The sequence below is a fragment of the Prionailurus viverrinus genome, chromosome C1 (assembly GCF_022837055.1).
Source record: "Prionailurus viverrinus isolate Anna chromosome C1, UM_Priviv_1.0, whole genome shotgun sequence".
Classification (NCBI taxonomy): Eukaryota; Metazoa; Chordata; class Mammalia; order Carnivora; family Felidae; genus Prionailurus; species Prionailurus viverrinus.
Genome location: NC_062568.1, coordinates 105,858,458 through 105,879,326, shown reverse-complemented (window position 1 = coordinate 105,879,326; position 20,869 = coordinate 105,858,458). Strand labels below are relative to the sequence as shown.

The following is a 20,869-nucleotide window of genomic DNA, read 5'->3' as shown; positions in this document are numbered from 1 at the left end:
GGCCTCTGTCTTTGGAAAGTATTTCAGCAAGCCCCTAGGCATGTGTTAAATTAGACATCTGCCCCTCAGGCCAGTGCTTTATAATAGGCAAATACACCTCTTTTACAGAAAGTCTGGGCATTTTTCAGTCAGCTGCCTTTGTGCTGGGCTCTGGGGTGGATGAATCAGTGCATGAGAGCCCTTTAAGAATGGTTTCGTAGTTTGCTATAGCCTTGTGAGTCTTATGGACCCAAGCCACATTGGCTTTCAAAGCTAGATGTTTTGGAGGCTTATCTCTCAAGGGCTGGTCCTAAATGTTGGGATGCCTGGCGTGGAGTTCAGACCCTTCAGTCCTCAGGGAGAAGCTCAGGGTTTTGAGTTCCCTCCCGATTGTGAGTTGTTGCACCAGGGGTGGGATTAATGGCAAGACTGTGTCTCAGCTTCTCCTACCCACTTTGATGTGGATTTTTTTTTTCTTATTTGGGTGATGCACCAGGTCATTCAGCTAGTTTTGGTTTGTTTTGTGTGTGTGTGTTTGTTTATTTTTCCCAGAGGAAATTTTTCCATAGGTAGCTATAGATTCAGGGAATACATGGAAAAGTGACTTCAGTATCTTCCTCCATGCCATCTTGAAATGGAACCCCTGGTCCTCTCTCTTCATTCTTATCTTTTTGATGTGCACTTTCCACATCTACCTTGCTAGAGGTAGTCTTTTCAGGGCTGCAGTTTCACTTTTGTTTCCCATCTCCTTTTCTCCATTTCTCCTTGTTACTACACTGATTTCTGCTCCTTTATCCATATTTCCTTCCCTCTTATTCCTTTGGGTTTGTGTTCCTTTTTCCAGCTCTATCTCAAGTAGAATTCTTGTGTCACTTGCTATATTAGTTTGCCAAGGCTACTGAAACAAAGTACCACAAACCAAGCTGCCTAAGCACAGAAATGCACTGTCTCACAGTTTAGAGCCTAGAAGTCCCAGATCCAAGTGTCTGTGGGGTTGGTTCCTTCTGTTGGCTATGAGGAGAATCTATGCTTCTCCCCTAGCTTCTGGTGGCTTGCTGGCAATCTTTGGGGTTCCTTGGCTTGTACGCACATCACCCTGATGTCTGACTTTGTGTTCACCTGGCATTCTCCTTGTGTGATCACATTGTTTTCCCTCTTGGTGTGTCTATATTCAAATTTCTCTCTTTTTATAGTAACACCAGTCATATCAAGGGTCCACCCTATCCCTATATTGCCTCACCTTAATTACATCTGCAATGACCCTGTTTTCAAATAAGGTTACCTTCAGAGGTTGTGGGGAATTATGATTTCAACATTTGAATTTCAGGGTCAGGGGCCCAGTTCAACCTTTTGTTGGTGGTTAATTTTATGGGTCAACCTGGCTGGACCATAGTGCTCAGATATTTAGTCAAACATCATTCTGAATATTTTCTTTGAAGGGCATTTTTAGATGCAAGTAACATTTAAATTGGTAGATTGAGTAAAGCAGATTACCCTCCATAATGTGGGTGAGCCTCATTCAATCAGTCAAAGGCCTTAAAAGGACCAAGACTGACCTCTCCTGTGCAAAAAGGAATTCTGCCAGCAGATGGTCCTTGGACTAGATCTGCAATTCTTGGGGCGCCTGGGTGGCTCAGTTGGTTGAGCAGCTGACTTCAGCTCAGGTTGTGATCTCAAAGCTTGTGAGTTCAAGCCCCACATCAGGCTCTGTGCTGACAGCTCAGAGCCTGGAGCCTGCTTTGGATTCTGTGTCTCTCTCTCTCTCTGCCTCTCCGCCACTCACACTGTCTCTCTCTGTCTCAAAAATAAATAAACATTAAAAAAAAAATTTCGATCTGCAATTTTTCCCTGAGCCTCCAGCCTGCAGTCTGTCCCATCAGATTTTGGACCAGCCAGGCCTCCATAATCACACAAGGCGATTTGTTAAAATCTCTCTGTTAACGTTTGTTTCTTGATAAGTATATTTGAAGATATAATTTCCCTCTATGCCTTGCTTTAGCTGTGTCCCACAATTTGGCATTCAATCTTACTATTTCTTCATTTTTTTAATGATTTTTTTTTACTAATATGTTAGTTTGAAAATGTACAAGATTTTAAAACATTTTTTGTGAATTTATATTTGCATTGCCTTTTGGCTAAAGGGGAGGTTCTAGATCATAGTGAGCCCTTGGAATTTAGTCAGGTTTCCTTCTGGCCCAGTATATTTTTATAAGTGTTTCTCATATGCTAAAAAAGAATCACTCAAACTTATTAATTTTATTGCCCAGATATTCTACATAGCCACTTATTTTTTAATCTGTTTAATTTATTGGTTTCTGAGAGAGTTTTAAAAATCTCCAATACAATTGTTTCTTTTTTCCTGAACTTCTGTCAGTTGTTGGTTTATATATTTTGAGGTTATATTGTTAGAGGCACATACTATGATGATTACACGATTGATTCTTTCATCAGTATTTAATGTTCATCATTGGTGTTTAAGATAGTTTCCCCTTGGTTTCCATTTTATCCATTACGAAAATCACTATCTTAGCTTTTTGTTCAAAATCATATGACTTTCTATTATTATATATGTTCAGTCTTTCAGTGTTTTTAAGTTGTGTGTAAATAATATATGGTCAGATTGATTTTTTTTTAATTTGAGAGTTCTCTCTTTTACTTGATAAGTTTAACCTAATTACACTTATCGTTATTTCCATCTTATTCCATAGTTTCCATTTACTATACTTTCTTCTTGTCTCACTTTATAGTTCATGTCCATTTTGAGTTAGTTTTCGTACAAGGTGTGAAACTCAGATTCAGTTTCATTTTTTGGCCTATGGATGCCCCACTGTACCAGCTTCCTGTGAAAAGGCTCTTCTTCCTCAATCGAATTGCTTTTGCAGCTTTGTCAAAAGTCAGGTGGCCATAGTTGTATGTTTAACTTATATCGAAGTACTTCATTTTTTTTAGGGTGCTTGGAAGTGGTATTGTGGTTTTAATTTTGATTTTCACATAGTCATTGTTATTACACAGAAATGCAATGGATTTATGTGTGCTGCTTATTTATTTTTATTCTCCTTTGCTTTCTGTTGGACAGATCAAGTTTTCTCGCATTGATTTAAAAGCTGTATCTTTGTTCTTGTTTTGTTTGCCCTTAGGACCATTCCCAGAGATTTTAGATATTTGTTTTTATAATTTTCACGAGTTTCACTAGGGAGCAGGTCAGTAGAGCTCCTCGGGTCATACCAGAGCTTCCTCACCCAAGCTACCATACTAGTTAACTGGCTTCACCGGAAGCTTGCCTGGGGCAAAGACGTCCAGCATGCTGTCACTCCCAATCCATTACATCCCACTGTGAGTGTCAGGGATGCTGGCTCAATGCATTCATCAGGAGGTGGTTCCAGCCCTGGGCCTGGCTTCCTCCCACTCCCTAGATGTCCCATCTACTACCCCTTTGCTGTATCTGTTAGGAGATGGATCCTACAGGCCCCTTCTCAGGCACGCCTCCTGGGGTCTCTGGTCTATAATAAGCAGCTGTGGCTCTGACAAGCTGGGTATAACCACAAGTCAGGGCCTCCTTCACTATTGACTCACTTGTGCTGTCCTTTTTCAGATTGCTGGTCTTCATTGTCATTGGTACTGAGGCTCAGAACTAGGGCCTATCCAAGCAAAAATGGCCCTTAAAGGCCATCTGGTCCAGTGGCTTTCAACCCCAGCTATACTTTTAAATAAGCTGGGGAGTTTTTAAATTATCAATGTCAGGGTCCCCCACTCTAAATCAGTTAAACCAGAATCCCTGAGGGGGCAACTGGATGTTTGTAAAAATTCCCCAGGAGGCTCAAACGTACAGCCAGGATTGAGAACCATTTAATGTTGCCATTTAATCCCTTTATTTTACCGATGCCCAGAGAAGAGAATAGCTTGGCCACAGCTACACAAAGAGTTAGATTCGTTGTATGACTTTAGGCCAATTGTCTCAGCTTCATCTCACCTCTGTCCCTCTTTATCAAGTACATCCTTATTTCTCTGTCTCATCCAGTTATGCCTATAAGGCTGGCTCAACACAGAGCCGCCTACTTACTGCTATTCATGCTCATGTGAATTTTTTTTTTTTTTTTGAGGGAAAGAAAGTGCACGCACACAAGTAGGGTAGAGGGGCAGAGGGGGAGAGAGAGAGAGAGAGAGAGAGAATCTTAAGCAGGCTCCACACTCAGTGCAGAGCCTGATACAGGGATGGATCCCACGACCCCGGGATCATGACCTGAACTGAAATCAAAAACCAGACACTCAACCAACTGAGCCACCCAGGCGCCCCTTTGCGAAATTGTTCTTAAACAGCTTCCTCAGCTGTGAGCTCATTCTGAGCTGAACCAACACCTTCTGAGTCTCTGGCTACTTCCCCCACTGGGCTGATAATGGCCTCCATACCCAGCAAGTGCTCAACACAGCTGCCCTCCAAGAACAGTGGAGAACACACAGGGGCACAGGAGGGTTGGGAGTCAGGCCTAGATCTGAATCCTGATTCCACCATGTAACCCCTCCTAAACTTCAGTTTTCCCCTCTGTAATATGAGCTTAAAACCTCTACCTTCATTGTTGGGTGTACTGTAAAGCTCTGACTTCTAGATCTCTGCTTTGTGCAGTCTCCTTCCAAGGCCCTGGGAGGGGCTCCCACAGTTTTATGGTCACATTTTTTATTCTTTTTCATAAAGAGAGCTCCTCCCCCAAATGTTATCAGCCTCAGACCCCACCAAATTTGGCTCAGCTCTTCCCCGCCCCACAGAGCTGAAAAAGACTGTGTTCATAAAGTGTGGGACATGCAGTAGATGTTCCACAAATGTTACTTCCTTCAGAACAGCCCAGAAAAGGGACGCAAAGAGAGACAGAACTATAGCTGGTGTGCTTGTTACATGTCCCCTTTAATGTCTCAACTGTTGCATTCAGCCATCCAGCCCCCCCACCCACCCCGTTCCACGAGTGGCCTCTGGGCTCCAGACACAAGCCTGAGGGAAGCTAAGGCACCTGGCCCTCAAGCGAGGCCTCCTCAGCTCTAATGTGGCTGTGGATCCAGTCAAGGTAGCGGCTGACTTTAGTGTAAACGCCATAATTGTGGAGGCGCCCACAGCCCTCGCCCCAGCTCACCAAGCCCACCAGGAATGAGGTGCCGCGGAAGGATGCAACCATAGGCCCCCCACTGTCACCCTCACAGGCATCCTGTGAGTCCCCAAGGATGCCCGCGCACAGCATGTTCTCAGAGATCATGTTGTGCATGGCATTGATGCACTCGTTTTGAGGGACCACGGGGACCTTGATGAAGTTGAGGACGAAGGTGCGGTTTCTCTTGGCCTCGCTGCGATGGCCCCAGCCAGTCACCACCGTCTCCTGGCCAGCCTGGGTGAGCTCGCGCTCTGCAAGGCCACTGTCAGGGAGGCAGATGGGCACGATGGTCTGTGAGAGGATGGCGGGCTGGGCCAGGCGGAGCAGTGCGATGTCATTGTCTGAGGTGCTTCTGCTGTAGTTGGGATGCATGAGGACCTCCTTGATGTCCAGATCCAACTCCCACTTCTCCCTGCGCCGCAGGTCATACTCCCCTATGGGGCAAGGGGGGCAGTTGGAGTGGTTGGGGGCAGCACCAGGGTCCACAGCTGGAGCGGATGTCACGCATCCCAGGCACTGCCATGGGCGCCACAAATCTCACATCCCTGCCAGGTGTCGTCTTAAAGGGGTGGAAGGCTGGTTGGAATTGAGGCCTCACTCGATGGGGCAGGGAGGCCTGGCAGCCATGGGCAGTGAGCAGGGAGGCCAGGGACACAGAGAGGAGCCACAAAGGGTGTGTGGAGCTACTGTGGTGCAGAGACACGCCTCTCCTGCCAGCACTGCCGGCCTGAGAGCAACGCAGTGACAAGCAACTGGGGGGGGAGCTGACAGGGCAAGAACAGCAAGACCCAAGACCCAGAGGGAAGAACCAACAGGACACAGGCTCTGCCGGGATCACACACCAGAGATAAGATCCTCCCCAGCAAGGCTGATGGCTCCTGGAGGGGCAGGGGCAGGGGAGTTGGAGATTCTAAGCCCAGTGCCACTGGAGGCCACTGGCCATTGGTTGTGTGGCAGATTATTGCAGGGAATGTGAATTGGTCATTCTCAATACAGCTTTTCCTTCTTTTTTCCGCATGGACAGTGGAGAGCCCCTTCAGAAACTGGTACAGAGTGGGGCCCGGACTCAGGGCCCTGGGGACCACTGCAGCTGCCTTGCTGTGGCAGATGCCAGAGTCTCTGCCACTCAACTCCATCAGCTTATCAGTCTGTGTGAAGCATGGCCCTGGAGCCAGTCCATGTAGATCCCTTGTGGGTGTCTGTACCCGACAGCACTGGACGTCCACACAGCCTGCTCCATGTGAGTGGGAGTGAAGAGGCGTGTGTGTGTGTGTATGTGTGTGTGAGACGCCTCCCTCACTTTGCAAACACATGTGTGTAAGCACCTGGGCACCAGATTTGAAGAGAATCCCCACCTGCCATATACCAGGTGTCACTGCGTCTCAAATCCCACCAGGGGAGTGGCTTGGTCAGGGGAGCACTGAGGTCTCTTCTCCCCAGACACCTTCCGTAGAGCTCAAGCAGCCTCTTGTTCAAGCACCCCGAGGATCAGGGTCCCCAAACCTGGCCAGGCTGCTGGCACCACCCCTCCTGGAGGCCTCCGAGGCCCCTCCTGCCCAGCCCCAGTCCGTACCGAGCCTGACCATGAGCTTCTTAGAGTCCTCCATGCAGTGGGCCGCTGTCAGCACCCAGGATGTGTGGATGAGCACTGCCCCGCAGGCCAGCTTCTTCTTTGAGTCCAGCAGGATCACCTGGAATGGGAGTGGGCAGTGACATCACCACAACTACCCCTGACAGCTCCAGGCCAGGGCCCATGGCGCGCAGCACAGCCGTGGTTCTCAAGCCTGAGGTGCTGGCTGCAAAAGTGGATCTTTCCTGTTCCCTGGTCACACAGGCACAGACCCACGGCCCTTTGCTGGCATTTTCTATTTCTGCCTGTTTTACAGAGTTGGCCTGTTGTAGGGCCTCTCCCCACCTTTGCCCATGCTGTTGCTGTAGTTATTCTCCACAGCACCCAGAGAGTTCTACTCACCCTTGGGGCTCAGGCTGGGACTCAAGTCCCCTGAGGAGCCTTTGAAGCCTGAATGGGGATCCCTTGGGGTTCCATCAGGTCCTGTCCCACTGGCCATCCTGGCTTTGGTCCCATTGAGTCGCTGTGTTTAGGAGCCTGACCCTCCCAGAATCTTTGAGCTCCCCAAGGCCTGCCAATCCCCTGCTTATTGATTTCTGTACCATCCAATGCCTGGGACCAAGTAAGTGTTAGCACCCATGGTGAGGCTGGAGCGGTATTCAGGGTCAACCATCCCTCCCACCTCTCTCCCAAGCAGAACACCTCTCTCACCTCTCCCACCTCTCACCTCTCCAAGCAAAACACCCTGGGCCTCTGCCTAAAATGCCACTGGCAGTGCATTATCTTTCTGGCTTTTTAGTAAAATGATGGCTTGCCTTCCTGTACGTCCACCACATGCCCCTGTGCTCAGCCCATCCAGCCCTGGCTGCTATCCCCCATCAAGTACCTCCAGCTTTCCCCCCAGCTTTCCCTGAAATGGCTCCGCCATTAGCACAGCCTCCCACCCCAAGCGAAAGCAGCATTTCCCCTCCCCATCTGGGCATCCTGAGTGGGGGAACTCCCAGCAGGGGATCTGTGATTCCTCACCCAAGAGGCTGCTTTTCCTCTCACCTGCCAGGGGCTCTCCCCCCATCCGGATAGCTTCCCATTGACGAGCCTTGGATCTATTTGGTCAGCTTGGCTTGTGTCACGTTTCACAGTCTTGCGCTTCTTCTCCATTCGCCTCCCTGGCCTCCCACAGGGGAACTTCACTGAAGTAGGGGAAGCTGGTGAGCTCCTGCTGGGTACTGCTCCCTGAGACTGCTCCCCCACCTTTGTCAACTTCCTGCCTGCAGCCTAGTTTGCCCCATTGTAGGGGTAAAGGCATATGTGATGCTTAGAGACCCAGTTACAGTAACTTGAAAATCCCCTCTGTTTGACTCTGGCAAGAGTCAGATCAAGCAGCATCACTACCCATCCGTGTGTCCTTGGTCAGGTTGTTAAACTTCTCAGAATTCCCAGGGCCACTGGGAGTAATCCCTGAGATACATAAGTAAAGTCTCATGCTGGGATGCCACCAAGCTCTTAACACAGGTAAGAGATTATGGGGAGGAAGTGGTGGGCGTTCCTGGAGAGCCCCCAAAGTAGCTCTGAGCACAGTCGTGAGGTCCTCTGCCAAGGGGAGAAAGCATGTGATGGAGCATGGAGGGCTGGGAGGGCTGCCAGAGTCTGCTCATGATGGACCATGCATGCCAGGCTGAGAGATTTAGACTTGTAGGAGCAATGGGCAACCATCAGCAGGGGGATTGCATAGTGGCAGAGAATGGAGACAGCAGCAACAAAATTCCAGAAGCCAGACATGGTAGCTGACTTGGCTATCTGAGAAAGCAAAAATCTCAGCCAGTAATAGGGGATTCTAGGAGCTGACTGCTTTTATTACCAAACACCACCGCCCCCTGCCTCAGTGCTTCCGAATAACACAGTATAGGTAGGACTGCAGACAGAAATGCTGAGTTTGGAAAGGAAACTACTAAAGCCTTAGACTCTGTGCCAACCCCCCAGTGGCTTGACTCTCTTCTCCAAGCCTGCAGAAGTCCATAGGGGTATTCTCTGCACAGGGGGAACCAGAGACTGTGCAGAGCCACAAGAAAGAGTGATGTGCCAGACTGACCAGAGGGAGTTACCCAGACATCTGCAGCTTCCCTGCTCCATTCCAGGGGGCTGGACTCTTCCCTGCTCTACTCCAGGGGGCTGGACAGCAGGCTGGACCCACCAAAACATGAACCCTGGGGGATTCCTCTCAGGAAATAGCCTAAACACCTGAGGGGCTGGACAGTAGGGATTCTGCCAGGTGACCTGGGCTTTCCAATGGCCTCACAGGAACACCCACAGGCCACCAGGTCCACCAGGCATTTCCTTGTAAGCTCCTGTGAATCTCTATTTCAAAATAAAAAGTGAGACATTTCTTCTAAGTAAATGGATTGGAATATAATGTTGTGGAACACTCCCTGAAAGAACACAAAGTCAAAGAAATGGAAAATAGAAGGATAATAAAATGAAAAGAGCAACCCAGAGGAAAAAGACCTGAATAATAGGATGTCCAAAAAGAGAGAACAGAGAAAGCAGCAGGGAGATTATCAAAGAAATAACTAAGGAAATGTGCCCTGAGGCCGAAGATATGGGTGCACCTAGGGCACTGTAGGTCGAATGACACAAGACCCATGGTGAGGAGCAACCTGCTGGAATTCATTATACCAGTTGTAAAACTCTCACTTCCTTGTACATATACAAAGTTGATAAAATGTATAAGAAGGAGAAGCCAGAGGTATAAGGGGAAATGGGATGCCAGACTGGACAAGGTGTCTTTAGAAAATAAAGCCAGTGGGACCTCATCAAAATAAAAAGCTTCTGCACAGTAAAGGAAAAAATCAGCAAAACTAAAAGGCAACTGACAGAATGGGAGAAGATATTTGCAAACAACATATCAGATAAAGGGTTAGTATCCAAAAATCTATAAAGAATTTATCAAACCCAACACCCAAAAAACAAATAATCCAGTGAAGAAATGGGCAAAAGACATGAATAGACACTTCTCCAAAGAAGACATCCAGATGGCCAGCCGACACATGAAAACATGCTCAACATCACTCATCATCAGGGAAATACAAATCAAAACCACAATGAGTTGCCACCTCACACCTGTCAGAATGCTAACATTAACAACTCAGGAAACGACAGATGTTCGTGAGGATGTGGAGAAAGGGGAACTCTTTTGCACTTCTGGTGGGAATGCAAACTGGTGCAGCCACTCTGGAAAACAGTATGGAGGTTCCTCAAAAAATTAGAACTACCCTATGACGCAGCCATTGCACTACTAGGTATTTATCCTAGGGATACAGGAGTGCTGTTTTGAAGCGGCACATGCACCCCAATGTTTATAGCAGCGCTATTGACAATAGCCAAAGTATGGAAAGAGTCCAAATATCCATCAATGGATGAATGGATAAAGAAGATGTGGTATATATACACAAAGGAGAATTACTCAACAATCAAAAAGAATGAAATCTTGCCATTTGCAACAACATGGATGGAATTAGAGGGTATTATGCTAAACGAAATAAGTCAGAGAAAGACAAATATATGACTTCACTCTATGAGGACTTTAAGATACAAAACAGAACATAAAGGAAGGGAAGCAAAAATAATATAAAAAGAGGGAGGGAGACAAAACATAAGAGACTCTTAAATATGGAGAACAGAGGGTTACTGGAGGGGTTGTGGGAAGGGGGATGGGCTAAATGGGTAAGGGGCATTAAAGGAATCTACTCCTGAAATCATTGTTGCACTACCTGAAATCATTGTTGCACTATATGCTAAGTAACGTGGATGTAAATTAAAAAAATAAATTAAAAGAAAGAAAGAAAGAAAGAAAGAAAAAGAAAAAAAGAAAGAAAGGAAGGAAGGAAGGAAGGAAGGAAAGAAGGAAGGAAGAAAAAGAAAATAAAGCTAGCAGGAGTAGTGGAGGAAGATGCCAGAGGCCTGGCCCCCTACATCCGCTCACAGTTTGGGAGATGAGTGACTTATGGGCTCATGCTCCTCCAGGAAATTGTCCCCAAGGTGAGCAGGGGTACCTGGAGGGAGGCAGGTAAGTGAGGAAAAGAGCAGGTGGGGGCACCCCCCCAAATCTGGGACGGACCCCAGGACCGAGCACCCGGAGCAGGGGTGGCTCATTTCCTCGCTGGCTCCCCCGAAGCCTCCCCGGGCCGCCCCCTCCCCGGTTTGGGGGGCTCACCCGTGGGCTCGCACTGCAGGTGGTCGTCCCCCAGCTTGTAGCCCGGCGCGCAGCTGCAGCGGCGCCCGCCCTCCTCCTCCAGGCAGTAGTGAGCGCAGCCGCCGTTGTCCAGCGAGCAGTTGGAGAAGCTCACCTCTGCGCGGACAAGGGAGGGGGCGCCGGGAGGGCACGGTGGCGCGGCGCGACCGGCCCCCCAGCTCCGCGGGGGCCCCTTCCCTTTTCCCGCCCCCACCCTCTCCCCGCCCCGCGGGGCCCGACAGCTCGCCTATACCCCCGCCCCCCCTCCCCGCCCCCTACCGCGGCCGGCCCTCTCACCGTATAGGCAGAAGCGGCCCTCCCAGCCCGGGTCGCAGTCACAGCGGAAGGCGCTGATGCCGTCGATGCAATTGCCGTGCCCGCAACACGGGCTGTCGCACGGGTGATCAGGGGGTGGGGCTGCGCACTGGTCCTCGTCTGCGACACGGCGAAGGGGTGTCACTGGTGCCGCCAGCCCGTCCCCGTCCCTCCTGCGGCCCAAAGAACCCGAGGGGGCACGGGCACAGCGGCCTGGGATGGAGAGCGCACTCACCGATGTACTTGGCCCAGAAGGCCAGCTGTGGAGAGAAGGAGCAGCATGAGGGGCCGTCAGCCCGTGTGTGCCTGGGGAGCCCGCGGGTCCCCTCCCGGGTCCCACCCAGGTGGGGCAGGGGAGGGAAAGGCTTGTCGGGCCGGTGGCCAGCCAGGGTAGGGCCACACTCCTCCTTGCCTGCACCTCCTTTGCCATCTCCACCCCACCTCCCATTCACCCCACCCTACCCCCTTTGCGTCTGGAAGCCTGCTCTCTGGACTGTCTGCTACCACAACAGCCTCTGTAGGGGAAGGGACCCCAAATCCCTCAGCAGGCTGCTCAGCCTCCTTCCTGCCCCCATCACTCCTTTAGGCTTTTCTGGACTTCTCATGCTCATGGTCTTTCCCTAAGCCAGCTTCTCAAAGTTGAGACCTTCTGGGTTAGATGCTGATTGCTGGTTTGGAAGGTCTGCTGGTCTAACCAAGTCCCTGCTGCTGGTCTGGGGCCACCACACCTGAGATCCACTGCAGGATGCCTAACACCAGCAGGCCCCTGCAGCAGTGGCTGTGCTCTGTGGGGCCTGGGAGATCTTAGGGTGAGGTGGGAGAGCCATGGGAGGGATGTGATCTGCTCAGATGGTGGCTGCAGAGAGTCCTTTGGGCGTCAGCCGAGGAAGCCATTTGGGAAAAGAGGCCGTGGGGATCTAGGCCACGAGGTAGCAGCCAAAGGGGCAGACCAGAGCTCCCCCTCAGCCTGGGAAGGCCCTACAGACAGCTCAGAAGGGGCCCCCTGGTGGCAGCACAACTCTTTGTCCTAGTAGTTCAAGTAGGCCGTTGGGGATGGAGGGTCTGAGTCCTGTATCAGAGAGCCACCTCTCTTACCAATCCATCCTTCTACCTTAGGGCCACCACAGAGCCCTGGGAGCCAGAGAGGACATGGGCTCTTCCCTCAGATCCCCTGAGCAATCAGATTTAGCCCCTTGAGAATTTGAACTGAGGCACAGAGCAAGTGCATGTGAACAGACATCAGAACAGACACCCTGATGGGCAGGTGCGTGGCTGGAAGCAGAGAAGGTGGCATTTTGGCCACAGAGAACAGGCGAGGCAGTAGTGGCCAGTGGCGAGTGGCCAGAGAGCGGGCTGAACTTCCTGCAGTGGGACTGTTGTCCCAGCCTAAGGCTTCCCCGACTCCCAAGAGGGCCTCAGCAGTGGAGCCCCAGCTTGCTCATACTGCAGGCCCCCGCCGGCCACCAGCCTACCCGCCCTCTTCAGCCAGCGCTGCAGCCTTACTGTGTCATCCACATTTTGGAAAATCTCCTGGGCCTCCTCCAAGTCACAGATCTCCTCCACGCACTCCCGCTCCAGGCTGCCGGCCCGGAGCTCCTCCAGGAAAGTGTTGGCTCGCTTGCGGATCCGCAGCACCCGGTGGGAGAGCTCTCTGCTGGAGAACACTGAGTCTGGTTTGGGAGGAGGGGGAGCTCACTTTGGTGGAGGGGCCAGAGGTGGGTGGGTGCTGGGGTAGGGGCCGCACTGCAGGGAGCCCAGTGAAGCCAGGAGGGGTTTTGTCTCGGACCCTCCAGACTTAAGACCCCTTCTCCTCTGCCCTCTTCCTCCACAGGCAGCAGATGGCCGGCCTTGGAGGACAGAGGACTTGGCCACTCGTGTGCTGAGCCAGGCAGCCCTCCCTTGGGACCCAGCCTGAGCTCCATGTGTGACCTTGAGCGGGTGGCTTTGCCTCTCTAACCCTCAGTTTATTCATGCAAACATGAGGAATAATGGTGTCAGATGGCACAGGGCCTGACACAGAACTGAGCACCCAGTGCTACATGCTGCTGTTATTACCAAGACTGCAAAGTTCAGTCGGTGGCATTGCTCTCTGAGTACCCCTGTGCAACCCTGTGTTGATGCTGTCCCTCCTCCCTCCCTGCTCCTCCTTGACCTCCCTAGCAGGGAGGAGCACTTCCCAGCCTTCCCCTCAGGCAGGCACCACTGGAGGACTGCAGACCTGTCTCCAGAGCTCTGAGAGGTGTCTGTTGGGGACAGCTGGGATGGAAGGACCAGGTCAGGGAAGTGAGGAAGAGAGGCCGGAGGGGCTGATGCAAAGGCCAGGAAAGGAAGGCATCAGAGTCTGGATAGAGAAGCCAAGTGGACCACAGGTGGGAGTGAACCCTCCCCGCCCCCCCCCCCCCCCCCCCGACCCAGGCAGATGAGCAGCTCAAGAACAGGCACAAATGCCAACAGTAGCTGGTGTGCCTGGGGCGAGGGCGACACTGGCAACTCATTCCCTCTCAGGCCTCAGGAGGTGCCCTGGTTTCCTCCTGTTGGCTGTGGGGGCTGAAGGAGGGGTGGGGCAGGGCTGTCACCTCTCAGGTCACTGCCTTGGAGGAGAGGCCGCCCTGCAGCTGGGTGGGGTGGTGGCCAGGCCTGGCTTTGGCTGTTGAGGGAGCAAGTACTTGGGTGGAGGGGAAAGGCCCCGGGGGACTCTGTGGTCTACTCCCAGGCTGGAGGAAGGAGCTTTGGGACATGACCCCCAGGGCTAACTGCGTCACAACAGTAGTCTGCTGTCACAGCTCCCCCCCACACCCCGCAGCCTCCACCTGCCAGGGAGTAGCTGCTGGGTTCCAACAGCTGGCCTGCAGGGGACTGTCAGTCACTTCCTCCCCATGTGTGCCTCTCACCTCCCCATGAGGCCCAGAGGAGATGCTGTGCGGTGTGAGGGCCTTGTGCGGCCCAAGAGGGCCTATGAAGACCCAGAGGGTCCCAGGGAGGGAGTAGCGTGGCCTTACCAGGAGGAGCTGGTGTGGCGGAAGTTCCCCAGATGGTCACCAACAGGAAGAGGCTTGAGAGTTGCCACATTCTGAAGTTGCTGACACCTGTCTGAGGAGGACTCCTGAGCTTCCAGAAGCCCCACCAGCCCTGCTCTGCCTGCTGGCCGGCCCCCCAAATGGCAGCTGAATGCAAGGACTGAGGCTGGGGGGGTGGGTCCCTGTTCCCTAGACAGAGAACCACTGGCACCTCAGTGTCCTTGCCTATGTGGGGCTAAGGTAACAGCATTTCCACAGAGTCTGAGGGATGAAGAGAAAAGGAAGAAAGGGCATGGAGTCCTGGGGAAGATCAAAGGTGACTCAGCACAAAAGGGCCACGGCAGCTGAGCCCAGAATGTTTCTGCCCTTCCTTGTCCTGTTCTTTGGTGAGGGTTAGGGGGTGGTGCCGTTGCTGATCTGATGGCCAGGCTAACATTTATTGGACATTCGTGGTGTTTTCCCAGCAATTGGTACATGGTTCAGAAGCCAGGCCACCAAGTCAGACCACTTGGTGCAAATCCCAGCTCCGGGACAGCAATACTGGGCAGGATACCTAACTGCTCCTTTTCTCAGTTTCCTCATTTGTAAAATGGTTAGAAAAGCTGTCATTTCTGCCTTATTGGGGTTACTGTGAGAATTAAATACAATGCTCTAAAGACAGGGTTTGTACACAGCAAACGCTCAGTAAATATCGGCTTAGACGAGTGAAGTAGCTTACTAAAAACCCACAGCCAGGACACAGCAGAGCTAGGACCTAGCCCCAGGCCTAGAATCCTAGCCCCTGCCCCAAACTACCGGCTGCCCTACAAAGCCCCAGAAGTAGCCCTGCCAGCTGGAAACCTAGGAGCGAGCCCTCCACTGCCTCCAAGCCCCAGGGGTAGGCCTGCCTGCCCCATCCGCAACCTCCCCCACTCCCTAGGTTTAGAGGTGGGGGTGAGGTGGGGGAGGACAGCTCCTGGGCTCCAAGCTGCCCCTGATGATGTCCTTCGTCCCTGGAGGCCCTCTGACGACTTCTCCTTGCCTCAGAGTCTGGGAAGAAGGCCCCTTGGAACTGTGGCACCCAGGCCTGAGGAATGCCAGCAAGCACCCAGGCCGGCCTTGTGGCAGAGCCCTGATTTCCCATTAGCCCAAGCTCTAGCCAGCCTCTCGAACCCTGGCTGGAGGATTCAGACTTCACATCTGCCCATCCCTCCTCCACCCCCCTCACAGACCTGCCTCGAAGGGGACTTACTGGGGTGGGCCAGGGAGAAATTGCAAGGTCGCCGTCCTGCCGCCATGACAGTCTGGACCTCGAGTTAATCCATAACCGCAAATATTTGCTTGGCCCTCAGTGCTGAGGCCACCCCCTCCACAGATAAACAAACAGGCTCCCAGCTCAGGATGGCCTGGTTTGCCCAAAGCCCACCTTTGTCCACCAATTGGTGCCAACCAGGAGGGAGGGAGCACTTGTCAAGCTGTCTCCAGATGTGGTCTCATTTTGGCCTCACAGTGGCTGCCTAAAGGAGGGACCTTGTCCTTATGTTGCAGATGGGGACATTTTTACCCAGATATATTGCAGTTTTCCCCAGACCAGCGCAATTGGTAATGATCCCATATTTCACCAAATCTAGGATGCCATTAACTGTAAGATGCACCTATTTTATGTGCTAGTATAAAAGGGGGAAAAAAACACTGTCAATTACATAGTGATACACTATCCCAATTTCCAATTTTCGTGCTGAAAAGATAAGCCTCTCAGGGTCCCTACCATGTGAGTGCCAGGCACTGGGCTAGACCCTCAGCTCCAGTCACCCCTATAGCTGCCCCCTACAATGGCACATGGCTACTCTTATAATCTCTCCTTTGCAGATGAGGACACTCAGAAATCTCTTATTCGTTGCCCAAATTCACCAAGCTGCTAAGTGGCAGACCTGGAGTAGACTCAGGTCTTCCTGGCACCTCTTGGCTGCTTTTGTAAACAAGTGAGAAAAACAGACTGGGTCCCAGAAAGGCTGTTAGGATGCTGGGAAAGAGCCCTGGTGCTGGTCTTTAAGCCTTCCAACATTTATTAGGCATCTTGCTTCCCTGCATGCACCATATGGGACATGCACCCATTTTTCCCATATCCAACTGGCTACCGGAGGACTTGACCACACCCCTCAAAGCTGGAGCCCCTGCAGGGGGCATGTGACCCTGCCCCCGTTGACCTCTGGGACTGCACAGGAAAGTCACCTGACCCGGGGGTCGATCAGATTCTCTACCTCGGTCCCAGGAGTAGGGCCTCCGAACTCTCGTTCCACTGTGAGCACTGGCCTGGGCGTCTGTGTCTGGGCCTAAAGCAGAGGAAGCTGAGGAGGAGGAAGATACAGATGAGTGAGAGAGGCAGAGACAGGAGACCTTAGACACCCGGGAAGCTGAGGGAGCAGCAAGGCGAGGCCCCTACCTCCTGAGTGGGCACATCCTGGCTTTAGGCTCTTGAGGGTCCTCTCCTCTCCTAGGAAAACCCCCTTTTTCCTTAACTTCCCTTAAATTGACTGGGGCAGCTCTGGATCCTACCATGGGAGGCCACCTAGGCGGGTGCAGCACCATGCCTGGGCTGTGGGGCTACAAGCCCTCATGCTGCCCACACAGCCACTTGAGAAGGCAAAGAACGGGGTGAGGGGAAACCGGCACAAGCTGGGGTGGCCAGGGAAGGCTGCTGGAAGAGGTGGGAATTCAGCTGGAGGTCACAGGACTGGCAGGACCCTGGTAATGGAGGAAGGGCCCTCAGGAGGAGAGGGAGAGGGGGCAAGGAGACAAACAGCAGGGGAGGTGCTGGCATGGGGAGGGGTGGAAGGGAGGGGGAGGAGGAGGAGGAGGGAGTAGAACTTGGAAGGGAACCTGTGGGAGTGGAGAGCCAGTGGCCATGTGGGAGGGTCTGTGGCAGCTGCTTTGAGAAGGGGACACACGGTCCTCAGGACTCAGCAGGAAGCACGGAGACCATATGCTTGACCACATGAGAGGGTGGAGCGCGCCCCATCCTTGCTCTGGTGTAGCCCTTCTAAGTGCACACTGTTCTAGGCTGGCCTTTCCTCCACTCCGCTTCCTGCTGCCCCCCAGCGCCAGGCACAGTGGGTGTTCACTGAGACCCCCCCTCCTTCCCTGCCCCACCAGACTCCTCACCTGCCACTTGTCCCCCCCCCCCCCCCCCCCCGCCCCAGCTAGCTAGCGAAGATGGTCATTGCCGGGTGAAGCCTACCTAGGGCGCCCACGCTGGTCCTGAACGTGGATAAGGGCCCCTGCCTGCTGTGCTCACGGCCCCACCCACCCGGAGGCCCAAAGCCCTGGCTCCCGGGAGAGCCAAGGCAGCTGCGGTGGGACAAGTGAAGGATGCAGGGACCTGCGGAGGCCCCGAAAGCTGCCCAGAGAAGGGCAGGAGGTGCTTCACGCTTGTCCGCCTGCTGGGGCACCACGGTGGGGGAGCCTGCCTCCTGGGCTCCTCGCTGGCTGGCAGCGCAGGGGACCCGGACGACCTCCCTGGAGGGAGGAGGGTCCCCACCATCAGCTAGTCCCTGAGTTGTGCTGGCTGAAAGGCCGCCATCACTTGAGGAGTGCTGCCGCGAAGCCAGGGGTCAGTGCTCCAGGAAACCGGTTTCCATCCGGGCCGCTCCTCTGGTCCCTAGGGAGGGTCCAGGCCGCTGTTCCAAGGGGCCGCCTGGCCTGGCTTGGGGGGCACTGCCGATTTGCCTTGTCGCCACCGGGGTGTTCCTTCCCAGGTGTGAGTCACTCTTGTTGGCCGGAAGTCAGGCTGACTCCAGATGCCACAGCATCACAGCCGTGAATCAGAGAGCGAGGAAGGACCTCCGTTGGCAGGGTATTCGCTGCATTTGTGAGGACACAGGCAGAGACATGAGAAGCAAAGGTGTGTGGGGCGGGGCGGGGCAGGGCGGGATGGCGGCGGGGGGGGGGGGGTGGCGCAAAACCATGAGATGGCCTCCACCATGGTCATCCTCGGGGTCAGGCGCATACGGCTTTAAACTTCATCTTGGCTCCCTCAGCCTCAATTTCCACATCCGTAAAATGAGGCCAAGACTAGTGTGCACCTCAGGTGGTTGGTATGAGGATTGAATTAAATATTTTCTACAAGGTGGACAGAGACTTTGGTGATCAGTCAACACCAATGTCCTCTCTTGGCTCCCCCCAGTATCCTAGAGAGACAGCGAGGTGTCACGTGAAGCTTGTGAGGATCAGAACCCTGGGGAAAGTGGGTGTCCCTGTTGATAAGTGCCTGTGAAGGTGTGCAGGAGGTGGGGCAGGAGAGGCAGGACAGGGAGAGGCAGGGACAGCTGCCCTGTGTGGGGCAGCTCAGCAGCAATGGGCTCAGAGCATCCAGAGGCCCCAATCTCCCCTGGGCTGGGGTGTACTCTTCCAGAGCACTGGCTCTGACTCTCTGACCTGCATGGGTGGCAGAACCCAACCTGAGCTACCCCTCCTGACCAGAGGGGCGGGATGGAGGCTCATGGAGCTGCTGCAGGCTCTCGCCAGCTCCCCGGCGTCTTATCCCTTCCCTCCTGCAGGAAAGCCTTGGAGCTGCTCAGGGCTCAGCCCAGGTCAGGCAGGGAAGAAAGAAACTGGACAGGCCCTGGGGAGCTCCCCTTTAACAAGTGGAGATGGACGGATGCAGCCTGATGTCAATGGCACAATGACTCACAGATTCTTTAAAAAAAAAAAAAAAAAGTTTGAGGAATAATTTTCATACAATAAAGTTAGCTTTTTATAATTTTTTTAAACATTTATTTATTTTTGAGAGAGAGACAGTGCAAGTGGGGAAGGGGCAAGGAGATGGGGAGACACAGAATCCGAAGCAGGCTCCAGGCTCTGAGCTGTCTGCACAGATCCCGGCAAAGGCCTTGACCTCACGAATCGCAAGATCATGACCTGAGCCGAAGTCGGTCGCTTAACCGACTGAACCTCCCAGGCACCCCCGTTCTGTTTGTTTTGACAAATGTATGTAATAGTGTAACCACCACAATTATGATATGGGACATTTCTGTCACCCTGAAAATTCCCCTGTGCCCCACCAGCAGCCTCTGGCAACCCCTGATCTGGACTCTGTTGTTTTTTCTAGAATGGCATATAAATGGAGTCCTACAGTATGTAGACTTTACGACTGGCTTCTATCACTCAACATAAAATAAAGCTTTTGAGACTCTTCCATGTGGATATGGGTATCACTAGTTTCTGTAGCTGAGTAGTTTCCATTATATGGATATACCACAGTTGGTTACCCATTCACCACTTCTTGGCTATTATTTATTTTTCTTAATTTACATCCAAATTCGTTAGCATATAGTGCAACAATGATTTCAGGAGTAGATTCCTTAGTGAGTTCTTAGCTATTATTAATAAAACTTCTAGAACATTCATGTAGAGGACTTAGTGTGGCTATGTTTGCGTTTTTCTTGGGCAAATATGTATAAATGGGACTGCTGAGTTGTTTGCATTTTTCTTGGGCAAATATGTATAAATGGGACCGCTGAGTTATGTGTAAGTACATGTTTACTTTTACTAAAAAACAAAAACAGGAGCACCTGGGCGGCTCAGTTGGTTACGTTTGACTCTTGATTTCCGCTCAGGTCAGGATCTCCTAGTTTGTGAGTTCAAGCCCCGCGTTGGGCTCCACAGAGCCTGCTTGGGATTTTCTCTCTCTCTCTCCCTCTGCCCCTCCCTCCCATCTCTCTCAAGAATAAATAAATACATTTAAAAAATACTGTTAAATAAAGTGGCCATACCATTTCGTGTTCCCACAAGCAAAATATGAGTGTTCTAGTTGTTCTGCATCCTTCCCAGAACTTGGCGTGGTCAGCTTTTGGTTTAATTTTGTTATTTTTAGTCATTCTACTGGTGTGTGGTAGTATTTCATTTCATTTCCCCGATCACTAATGATGCTAAGCATTAAAAAAAATAATTAAAAAAAATAGCTTGCTGGGATTTTGAATGGATTGAGTTGATTCTATAGAACAATCCGGGGAGAACAGACATCTTAAGAATGGTCTTCTGATCTACTAGTGTCGTATTTGTCCCCATTTACTTAGGTCTTTGTTAATTTCTCTCACCAGTGTTTGGTAGCTTTTAGCATATAGACCCTGAACATATTTTGTTAAATTTATCACTACTTATTTTGTGTTTTTAAAAATGCTATCATAAATGGCATTTTACATATTTCAATTTAAAACTGTGTGCTACTGGCATATAGAAATACAATTGATTTTTTTTATTGAGACTTTGTTCAGTTTTATTGAGATAAAACTAACATATAACATTATATTAGATAAAGGCATACAATATGATTTAATATATGTATACATTGCAAAATGATCACCACAGTAAGTTTAGTTGATGTCCATCACCTCACATGGATATAATTTTTTTTCTTGTGATGAGAATTTTTTAAACCTACTGCCTTCGTGACTTTCATAAATACAATACAGAATGATTAGCTATGGTTACCATGTTGCACATTACATCCCCAGAACTTATTTATAGCTGGAAGTTTGTACCATTTGACCACTGTACCCCTCACCCCCACCTCTGGTAACCAATAATCTGTTTTTTTAATCTTTGAGTTCAGTTTTTTTAGATTCTACATGTAAGTGAGATCATACAG

At 51.5% G+C, this 20,869-nt stretch overlaps 1 protein-coding gene across 1 annotated transcript; it reads right to left on the bottom strand.

Moving 5' to 3' along the window:
- Positions 1 to 4,970: 4,970 nt before the first annotated feature.
- Positions 4,971 to 15,521, bottom strand: PROC (protein C, inactivator of coagulation factors Va and VIIIa). Its single transcript, XM_047872063.1, has 9 exons — positions 15,460 to 15,521; positions 14,227 to 14,297; positions 12,731 to 12,897; positions 11,463 to 11,487; positions 11,210 to 11,347; positions 10,895 to 11,029; positions 7,735 to 7,874; positions 6,688 to 6,805; positions 4,971 to 5,548 (listed from the first exon to the last, which is right to left on the bottom strand). The coding sequence occupies exons 1-9, from the start codon at positions 15,519 to 15,521 to the stop codon at positions 4,971 to 4,973; spliced, it is 1,434 nt and encodes a 477-aa protein (XP_047728019.1).
- Between the last annotated feature and the right edge of the window lie 5,348 nt (positions 15,522 to 20,869).